General features: G+C 49.8%; 1 protein-coding gene across 2 annotated transcripts; it reads right to left on the reverse strand.

The window, feature by feature from the left end:
- Positions 1-2,981: 2,981 nt before the first annotated feature.
- LOC144492397 (uncharacterized) lies at positions 2,982-8,886 on the reverse strand. 2 transcript variants are annotated; one of them, XM_078210407.1, is made up of 2 exons: positions 6,147-8,886; positions 2,982-3,449 (listed from the first exon to the last, which is right to left on the reverse strand). In XM_078210407.1, the coding sequence occupies exons 1-2, from the start codon at positions 7,158-7,160 to the stop codon at positions 3,441-3,443; spliced, it is 1,023 nt and encodes a 340-aa protein (XP_078066533.1). In that variant the 5' UTR covers positions 7,161-8,886; the 3' UTR covers positions 2,982-3,440. The 2 variants fall into 2 exon arrangements, with proteins under 2 accessions (XP_078066533.1, XP_078066532.1); XM_078210406.1 differs by having other exon boundaries at positions 2,982-3,805; positions 6,147-8,880.
- Between the last annotated feature and the right edge of the window lie 857 nt (positions 8,887-9,743).

Genomic DNA, 9,743 nt, shown 5'->3' on the forward strand with positions numbered 1-9,743 from the left:
GGGACTTGGGAGTCCTAGTCCAGGATTCTCTAAAGGTAAACTTGCAGGTTGAGTCCGTAATTAGGAAAGCAAATGTAATGTTGTCATTTATCTCAAGAGGCTTGGAATACAAAAGCAGGGATGTACTTCTGAGGCTTTATAAAGCACTGGTTAGGCCCCATTTGGAGTACTGTGAGCAATTTTGGGCCCCACACCTCAGGAAGGACATACTGGCACTGGAGCGGGTCCAGCGGAGATTCACACGGATGATCCCAGGAATGGTAGGCCTGACATACGATGAACGTCTGAGGATCGTGGGATTATATTCATTGGAGTTTAGGAGGTTGAGGGGAGATCTGATAGAAACTTACAAGATAATGAACGGCTTAGATAGGATGGACGTAGGGAAGTTGTTTCCATTAACAGGGGAGACTAGGACGCGGGGGCACAGCCTTAGAATAAAAGGGAGTCACTTTAGAACAGAGATGAGGAGAAATTTCTTCAGCCAGAGAGTGGTGGGTCTGTGGAATTCATTGCCACAGAGGGCTGTGGAGGCCGAGACGTTGAGCGTCTTCAAGACAGAAATTGATAAATTCTTGATTTCTCGAGGAATTAAGGGCTATGGGGAGAGAGCGGGTAAATGGAGTTGAAATCAACCATGATTGAATGGTGGAGTGGACTCGATGGGCCGAATGGCCTTACTTCCGCTCCTATGTCTTATGGTCTTATGGTCCCCTTGTGACTGACCCTTCAACTAAGGGGAACAGCTGCTCCTTATCCACCATGTCCATGTCTCTCATTATCATGTACACCTCGATCAGGTCGCCCCCTTAGTCTTCTCTGCTCCAATGAAAACAACCCAAGCTTACACAACCTCTCTTCATAATTTAAATTTTCCATCCCAGGCAGCATCCTGGTGAATCTCCTTTGCACACCCTCCAGTACAATCATATCATTCTGATAATATGGTGACCAGAACTGCACACAGTACTCTAGCCGTGGCCTCACCAAACTTCTATACAACTCCAACATGAATTCCCTGCTTTTGTAATCTATGCCTCGATTGATAAAGGCAAGTGTCCCAAATGCCTTATTCACCACCCAACTAATATGCCCTCCCGCTTTGAGAGATCTGTGGACAAACATGCCAAGGTCCCTTTGTTTTTACAGATGGAGCGTGAGAATGTAAAATCCAATAGTGTCTTGTGCTTAAACAAAAGGAGACTACAATGGGATGAGGGAGGAGTTGGCTAAGTAGACTGGGAACAAAAACTTTATAGTGGGACAATTGAGGAACAGTGGAGGACTTGCAAAGCAATTTTTCACAGTGCTCAGCAAAAATATATACCAGTGATAAGGAAGGACTGTAGGAAGAGATACTCAGCCATGGATATCTAAGTGGCAAAGATTAGTGGGAAACAAGAGGATTGGGAAATCTTTAAAGGTCAGCAGAAAGCCACGGAAAAAGCTTTAAAGGAAAGTAAGATGGATTATGAGAGTAAACTAGCTTAGAATATAAAAACAGATAGCAAAGATTTCTACAGATATATAAAATGAAAAAGAGTGGCTCAAGTAAACATTGGGCCTTCAGCAGATGAGAAGGGGGGATGTAATAACTGGAAATATGGAAATGGCTGAAGCATTGAACAGGTATTTTGTGTCGGTTTTCACAGTGGAAGACACAAATAACATGCCAAAAATTTATGACAAGACGGCTATGGCAGGTGAGGACCTAGAAACTGAGGATAGTTGGGAACCTGTCTCGGGGGCAGGGAATTCAGATGGTGTTCGTAAAGCAGAAGTGGAAATGAATAGGGTTGGGAAGCATTTTCTGATCAGGGCCAGTGTGATCTCCTGGACTCGTTTCGATCGCCTCAGGGGGTCGGAGAGGAATTTCCCAGATTTTTTTCCCCCATATTGGCCCTGGGGTTTTCACTCTGGGTTTTCGCCTCTCCCTGGAGATCACATGGTCTGGAATGGGGGGGTGGGGGTGAGTTAATAGGTTGTGATGAACAAAGCATCGTAGCTGTGAGGGACAGCTCGGTGGATAGGATATTAGGATGTAGATAGGCTGGAAAATTGGGCAGGGATCCTGGATTCAGGATTCAATCCTGGACCGGGGAGCGGCGCGGGCTTGGAGGGCCGAAGGGCCTGTTCCTGTGCTGTATTGTTCTTTGTTCTTTATTATCACAAAAGAAGTAGTGTTGGACAAGCTAATGGGGCTAAAGGTAGATAAGTCTCCTGGTCCTGATGGAATGCATCCCAGGGTACTAAACGAGATGGCGGGGGAAATAGAAAATGCATGAGTGGTAATTTACCAAAATTAGCTGGCCTCTGGGGCGGTTCCCGCAGATTGAAAAACAGTAAATGTGATGCCACTGTTTAAAAAAGGAGGGTAACTATAGACCGGTTAGCTTAACTTCTGTAGTAGGGAAAATGCTTGAATCTATCATCAAGGAAGAAATAGCGAGACATCTGGATACAAATGTCCAATTGGGAAGATGCAGCATGGGTTCATGAAGGGCAGGTCATGTTTGACTAATTTGGTGGAATTCTTTGAGAACATTACGTGCCCAGTGGACAATGGGGAACCTGTGGATGTGGTGTATCTGGATTTCCAGAAGGCATTTGACAAGGTGCCGCACCAAAGTCTGTTGCATAAGATAAAGGCGCATGGTGCTACGGGTAATGTATTAGCATGGACAGAGGATTGGTTAACTAACAGAAAGCAAAGAGTGGGGGTAAATGGGTGTTTTTCTGGTTGGCGATCAGTGATTAGTGGTGTGCCTCAGGGATCAGTTTTGGGGCCGCAATTATTTACGATTTACATAGATGATTTGGAGTTGGGGACCAAGTGTAGTGTGTCAAAATTCGCAGATGACACTAAGATGAGTGGCAGAGCAAAGTGTGCAGAGGACGCTGAAAGTCTGCAAACGGATATAGAAAGTTTAGGTGAGTGGGCGAGGGTGATGCGCTCTCAATAAGGCGAAAGACTACCGATATGCCAATATAAGTGTAGGCTTTTATTCACAACAGAATCAGGAGCAGATCCCAACAAATAACCGACCTGGACTGAACAAGGGGGAGGAGACAGCCACCTTTATACTAGGTGCTGAGGGGAGGAACCAAACTGGGAGGGGATGTGTCCAGGTATGACAAACACACACAACGGTGGTCCATATAGGACAAAGGCACAACTGAGGTCCACCACATTCACCCCTTCCTTTTAAAAAAACAACACGGGGGTGAAGCGGAAACAATATCACAAGTCCAGACGAACCGGTGGCTTGATCCGTCGTCGCGATCGTCATAGTGCAGGTCGCAGAGTCGTCCGAGCAGGGAGCGATGTCGGCCCAGGCTCCGTACAGTGAGCGTCGAGAGAAGGCGCTGGGTGGTGTGAAGCGGACCGATCCGTCGTCCCGTCCAGTCGTCGGGTACTGCGTGGCGACGGCTCCGGCGACTCAAGCGAGCTGTACATAGGGGCGAGAGGAATGAGCAGTGGCCCTGGTGGCGTATGGGGAACAGTGGGAACCGGAGCTGGGGGGTGGGGGGCTGCAACAGGCTCTGGGCACACTACATTGGGGACAGGGACTGAGGGAGGAAGGATGTGGTGACCTCCGGGGCACCCGCGGGTGCCAAGTCACGGACAGAAACCGTGTCCTCCCACCCATCAGGGTACGCTACATAAGCATATTGAGGATTAGCATGGAGCAGTTGGACCTCCTCGACCAAGGGATCTGCCTTATGGGTCCGGACATGCTTCCGAAGCAGGACGGGTCCCGGGGACATCAGCCAATCCGGGAGCGAAGTACCCGAGGAGGACTTCCTGGGAAATGAAAACATCCGCTCGTGAGGGGTCGTATTGGTCACTGTGCACAAGAGTGACCTAATGGAACGTAATGCGTCCGGAAGGATGTCTTGCCAACGGCTGACTGGAAGGCCCCTAGACCGTAACGCTAATAGAATGGCCTTCCAGACGGTTGCGTTCTCCCGCTCTACTTGACCATTGCCCCTGGGGTTATAGCTAGTGGTGCGGCTGGAGGCAACGCCTTTGGCGAGCAGGTACTGCCTCAGCTCGTCACTCATGAAAGAGGACCCACGGTCGCTATGAATATAGGCTGGGAAGCCGAACAGGGTGAAGAGCTTGTTCAGGGTCCGAATCACTGTAGCCGTGGTCATGTCCGAGCAGGGGAAGGCAAAAGGGAAACGTGAGTATTCGTCAATGATATTCAGGAAATAAACATTGCGGTTAGAGGAGGGGAGGGGGCCTTTAAAATCAACGCTAAGGCGCTCGAACGCGCGAGTGGCCTTTACAAGGTGCGCCCTACCTGGCCGGTAGAACTGCGGTTTGCACTCAGCGCAGACCCTGCATTGCCTGGTAATCGTCCGGACTTCCTCAAGGGAGAAGGGCAGGTTACGGGACTTGACAAAATGGAAAAATCTGGTGACACCCGGGTGACAGAGGTCGTTATGGAGGGACTGTAGCTGGTCTAGTTGGGCACTGGCACATGATCCACGGGACAGGGCGTCTGGGGGCTCATTGAGCTTCCCGGGCCGGTACATGATGTCATATCTGTAGGTTGGAGAGCTCAATCCTCCACCGCAAAATCTTGTCATTCTTAATCTTGCCCTTTTGCCTGGTGTTAAACAGGAAGGCAACTGACCGCTGGTCCGTAATTAAGGTGAATTGTTGGCCCGCGAGATAATGGCGCCAGTGCCGGACGGCTTCCACGATGGCCTGGGCCTCCTTCTCGACCGAGGAGTGTCGGATCTCAGGGCCTTGTAAGGTCCGGGAAAAGAAGGCCACCGGACGGCCCCTCTGGTTAAGGGTGGCAGCTAGGGCAAAGTCAGATGCATCACTTTCCACTTGGAATGGGATGGATTCGTCCACAGCATGCATCGCGGCCTTCGCGATGTCCGCTTTGATGTCACCGAAGGCCCGACAGGCCTCCTCCGCCAGGGGAAAAGAGGTCGATTTTAGGAGCGGACGGGCTTTATCTGCGTAACGGGGAACCCACTGGGCATAATAGGAGAAGAAGCCCAGGCATCTCCTCAGTGCTTTGAGGGTAGTAGGGAGGGGAAGCTGCATAAGGGGACGCATACGGGCTGGGTCGGGGCCAAGGACACCATTTTCTATCACGTACCCAAGGATGGCGAGGCGGCGTGTCCGGAAAACACACTTCGCCTCATTGTATGTGAGGTTCAGGAGAGTGGCCGTACGAAGGAATTTTTGTAGGTTGGCATCATGGTCCTGCAGGTCATGGCCGCAGATGGTGACGTTATCCAGATACGGGAAAGTGGCCCGTAGTCCGTGCTGGTCCACCATTTGATCCATGGCCCGTTGGAAGACTGAGACCCCATTGGTGACACCAAAGGGGACTCGGAGGAACTGGTAGAGGCGGCCATCCGCCTCAAAGGCAGTGTATGGGCGATCCTCCGAGCGGATAGGGAGCTGGTGGTAAGCCGATTTCAAATCGATCGTTGAAAAAACCCTATAGTGCGCGATGCGGTTGACTATGTCCGCGATACGGGGAAGAGGATATGCATCTAGTTGGGTATACCTGTTTATGGTCTGGCTGTAGTCAATCACCATGCGGTGTTTCTCCCCCGATTTAACTACGACCACTTGCACCCTCCAGGGGCTGGTGCTGGCCTGGATAATCCCTTCCTGGAGCAAACGTTGTACCTCGGACCGAATGATGGCCCGGTCATCCGCACTATAGCGCCTACTCTTGGTGGCTATAGGCCTACAATCCAGGGTGAGGTTATCAAATAACGGGGGGGGGGGTGATCTTGAGGGTCGAGAGACTGCAGGTGGTGCGCGAGGGGCGCTGCCGTGACGGCGCCTTGCAGATGGAGAGCGGGGGATAAGGGCCATCATACTGCAGGATGACGCTTCTATGATGGCTGAGGAAATCTAACCCCAGCAGTACAGCAGCGCAGAGTCGCGGCAGCACGAGGAGCCGAAAACGCTCGTAGACTGTGCCCTGTACCGTCAGCGTCACCAAGCAGCACCCGAGGACCTCCACTGAGTGGGAATTCGAGGCCATGGAGATGGTCTGGCTCCAGGGTCGCACGGGAAGGGCATATTGACGCACTGTGCGAGGGTGTATAAAACTTTCCATGCTCCCACAGTCAAACAGGCAGTTTTCTGCATAACCATTTACCTTGATCTCCATTATGGACTTGGAGAGTTGATGTGGCTGCGACTGGTCCAGGCAAATCGATGCCACTGTTGAATTAAAGAAGAATCCATCCTCGTCGCCGTCTGATGACGTCACGGATGAAGCTTCCTGCTCAGCTTGCCTTGATGCCAGTCTCAAAGATGGCGACTCCCGCACTTCCGGTGACCGCATCAAAGATGGTGATTCCCGCACTTCCGGTGACCGCATCAAAGATGGCGATTCGCGCGCAGCCGCCGCCTGCATCAAAGATGGCCGCGCCCTCGGAGCACACATGGCTCCACAAGTCTTCAGAAGCGGCTTTGCTCGGCAGACTTTAACAAAGTGGCCGAGCTTACCGCATCCGGAGCAAATCGCGTCCTTTGCCGGGCAGTGACGCCGAGGGTGCTTAGGGAGGCCACAAAAGTAACATTTGGGCCCTGCTGGAGCAGCCGTCGCAGTGGAGCCGTCGGTGGAACGGGATCCAAGGTAAGACCCGAGATTATGGGAGGCTGCTTCTAACGTTTCAGCCATCGTGGCCGTTTTCCGGAGGTCTAGGTCATCTTGTTCCAGCAGACGCTGCTGGATGTATGTAGACTCAATGCCCGCAACGTAGGCGTCGCGGATCAGATCCTCCGTGTTCTGAGCTGCTGAAACAGCCTTACAGTCGCATGCTCGGGCGAGGACTCGCAGGGCGCGCAGAAATTGGGCGCACGATTCTCCTGGCTGCTGTTTGCGGGTAGTTAGGAGGTGTCTGGCGTAAACCACGTTAGGGCTCTTTCGGAACTGCCCTTTTAGGAGTTCGATAGCGTCCGCGTAAGTAGCAGCGTCCCGGAAGATTCCATAGACAGTTTCGCTTACCCGGGCGCGGAGCACGTGGAGTTTAGCAGCGTCGGTGTCGATGGCCGTAGTGGTGTCGATGAATGCTTCGAAGCAGTCCAACCAATGATCAAATTTATCAGAGGCTCCAACCTCTTGAGGGTCTAATGCTAACTTGTCGGGTTTTAGAAACTGCTCCATACTAGTAACTGTTGTGAATAAAATTGATGCGCTATCAATAAGGCGAAAGACTGCCGATATGCCAATATAAGTGTAGGCTTTTATTCACAACAGAATCAGGAGCAGATCCCAACAAATAACCGACCTGGACTGAACAAGGGGGAGGAGACAGCCACCTTTATACTAGGTGCTGAGGGGAGGAACCAAACTGGGAGGGGATGTGTCCAGGTATGACAAACACACACAACGGTGGTCCATATAGGACAAAGGCACAACTGAGGTCCACCACAGAGGGTCTGGCAGATGAAATACAATGTTGATAAATGTGAGGTCATCCATTTTGGTAGGAATAACAGCAAAATGGACTATTATTTAAATGGTAAAAAAATTGCAGCATGCTGCTGTGCAGAGGGACCTGGGTGTCCTTGTGCATGAATCACAAAACGTTGGTTTGCAGGTGCAGCAGGTAATTAAGAAGGCAAATGGAATTTTGTCCTTCATTGCTAGAGGGATGGAGTTTAAGAACAGTGAGGTTATGTTGCAGCTGTATAAGGTGCTGGTGAGGCCACACCTGGAGTACTGTGTACAGTTTTGGTCTCCTTACTTGAGAAAGGATAGACTGGCACTGGAGGGGATACAGAGGAGATTCGCTAGGTTGATTCCGGAGTTGAGAGGGTTGGCTTATGAGGAGAGACTGAGTAAACTGGGACTATATTCATTGAAATTCAGAAGAATGAGCGGAGATCTTATAGAAACATATAAGATTATGAAAGGAATAGGTAAGATCAAAGTGGGGAGTTGTTTCCACTGATAGGTGAAACTAGAACTAGAAGGCATGGCCTCAAAATAAGAGGGAGCAGATTTAGGACTGAGTAAAGGAGGAACTTCTCCACACAAAGGGTTGTGAATCTGTGGAATTCCCTGCCCAGTGACACAGTTGAGGCGACCTCATTGAACATTTTTAAGGCAAGGGTAGATAAATATTTGAACAGTAAAGGAATTAAGGGTTATGGTGAGCGGGCAGGTAAGTAGAGGTGAGTTCACGAAAAGATCAACCATGATCTTATTGAATGGCAGAGCAGGCTTGAGGGCCAGACGGCATACTCCTGCTCCAAATTCTTATGTTCTTATGTTACACAGAACTTCCTCATGTCCTACCATTCATTGAATGCTTTCTTGTCAAATTACTCTTTCCAAAGTGTATCACCTCATGGTTTTCAGGGTTAAATTCCATCTGCCACTTATCTGCCCACTTGACCATTCTGTCTATATCTTCTTGTAGCCCAAGACACTCTGCTCACTGTTAACCATCCGGCCAACCTTTGTGCCAACTGCAAACTTACTATTCCTACCCCCCACATAGTCATCAATTTATTTTATATCAATGATGAATAATAGAGGGCCCAACACCGAACCTTGTGGTACGCCACTGGACACTAGCTTCCAGGCACTAAAGCAGCCTTCTGTCATCACCCTCTGTCTTCTACAACTGAGCCAATTTTGAATTTACTTTATCATATTACCCTGAATCCCATGTGAATTTACCTTCTTTACAAGTCTCCCATGTGGGACCTTGTCAAAGACTTTGCTGAAATCCACATAAACAACAGCGACAGCACTATCCCCATCTACACACCTGGTCACCTCCTCAAAAATTCAGTCAAATTTGTTAGGCATGACTTCCCTCTGCTGAAGCCATGCTGGTTATTCCTGATCAAGCTATGCCTCTCCAAGTGGAGATAGATGCTCTCCTTCAGAAGTTCCTCTAATAGTTTCCCTATCACTGACATGAGACTCACTGGTCTGTAGTTCCCACCAACAGATCATCCCACCCAGGCCCTATCCATGTAACCTCACATATTTGCCCCACTAATCCCCTGAATCTACATATCCTCGGACACAAAGGGGCAATTTACCATGGCCAACCCACCTAACCTGTACATATTTGGGGTGTGGAAGGAAACCGGAGCACCCGGTGGAAACCCACGCAGGCATGGGGAAAACGTGCAAACTCTGCTCAGACAGTCAGCTGAGGCCGGAATTGAACCCAGGTCCCTGGCGCTGTGAGGCAGCAGTGTTAACCAATATGCCACACTTAAGAAGATTGTGTTGGACCTGCCAATTGAACAGCTGCAGCCTGTGAGGTGGATGCACACATAGTACTGTTAGGATTCCAGGATTCTGGCCCAGCGAATGTGAAGGAACAGATGATGTATTTTAAGTCAGGATGGTGTGTGACTTGGAGGGTAACTCGAAGTGATGGTGTTCCCATGCAGCCGCTGCCTTTGCCTTTCTGGATGGTAGAGGTTACTAGTTTGGAAGGTGTGGTTGAAGAAATGACACACTACATTTGGAAGTTCTTAAAAACATTTCAACCTCATATTAAATTCCCTTGTGTACGGACATTGAGAGGTGATCTACTGAGGTGTTTCAGACGATGAAAGGATTTGATCATGCAAGTGAAAAAAAATCAGTTTTTTTGGTGGGGAAATGCAGAACTCTCCCACAACACCCTTGAGGGAATTTCAGTGCACCTTGAATGAATGCTGTCATTGTTTTGGAGTCCCATAAAAGACTACACCTCGAGGACAGCAGTGGGCAGCA

This window comes from Mustelus asterias, chromosome 4, assembly GCF_964213995.1.
Source record: "Mustelus asterias chromosome 4, sMusAst1.hap1.1, whole genome shotgun sequence".
Classification (NCBI taxonomy): domain Eukaryota; kingdom Metazoa; phylum Chordata; class Chondrichthyes; order Carcharhiniformes; family Triakidae; genus Mustelus; species Mustelus asterias.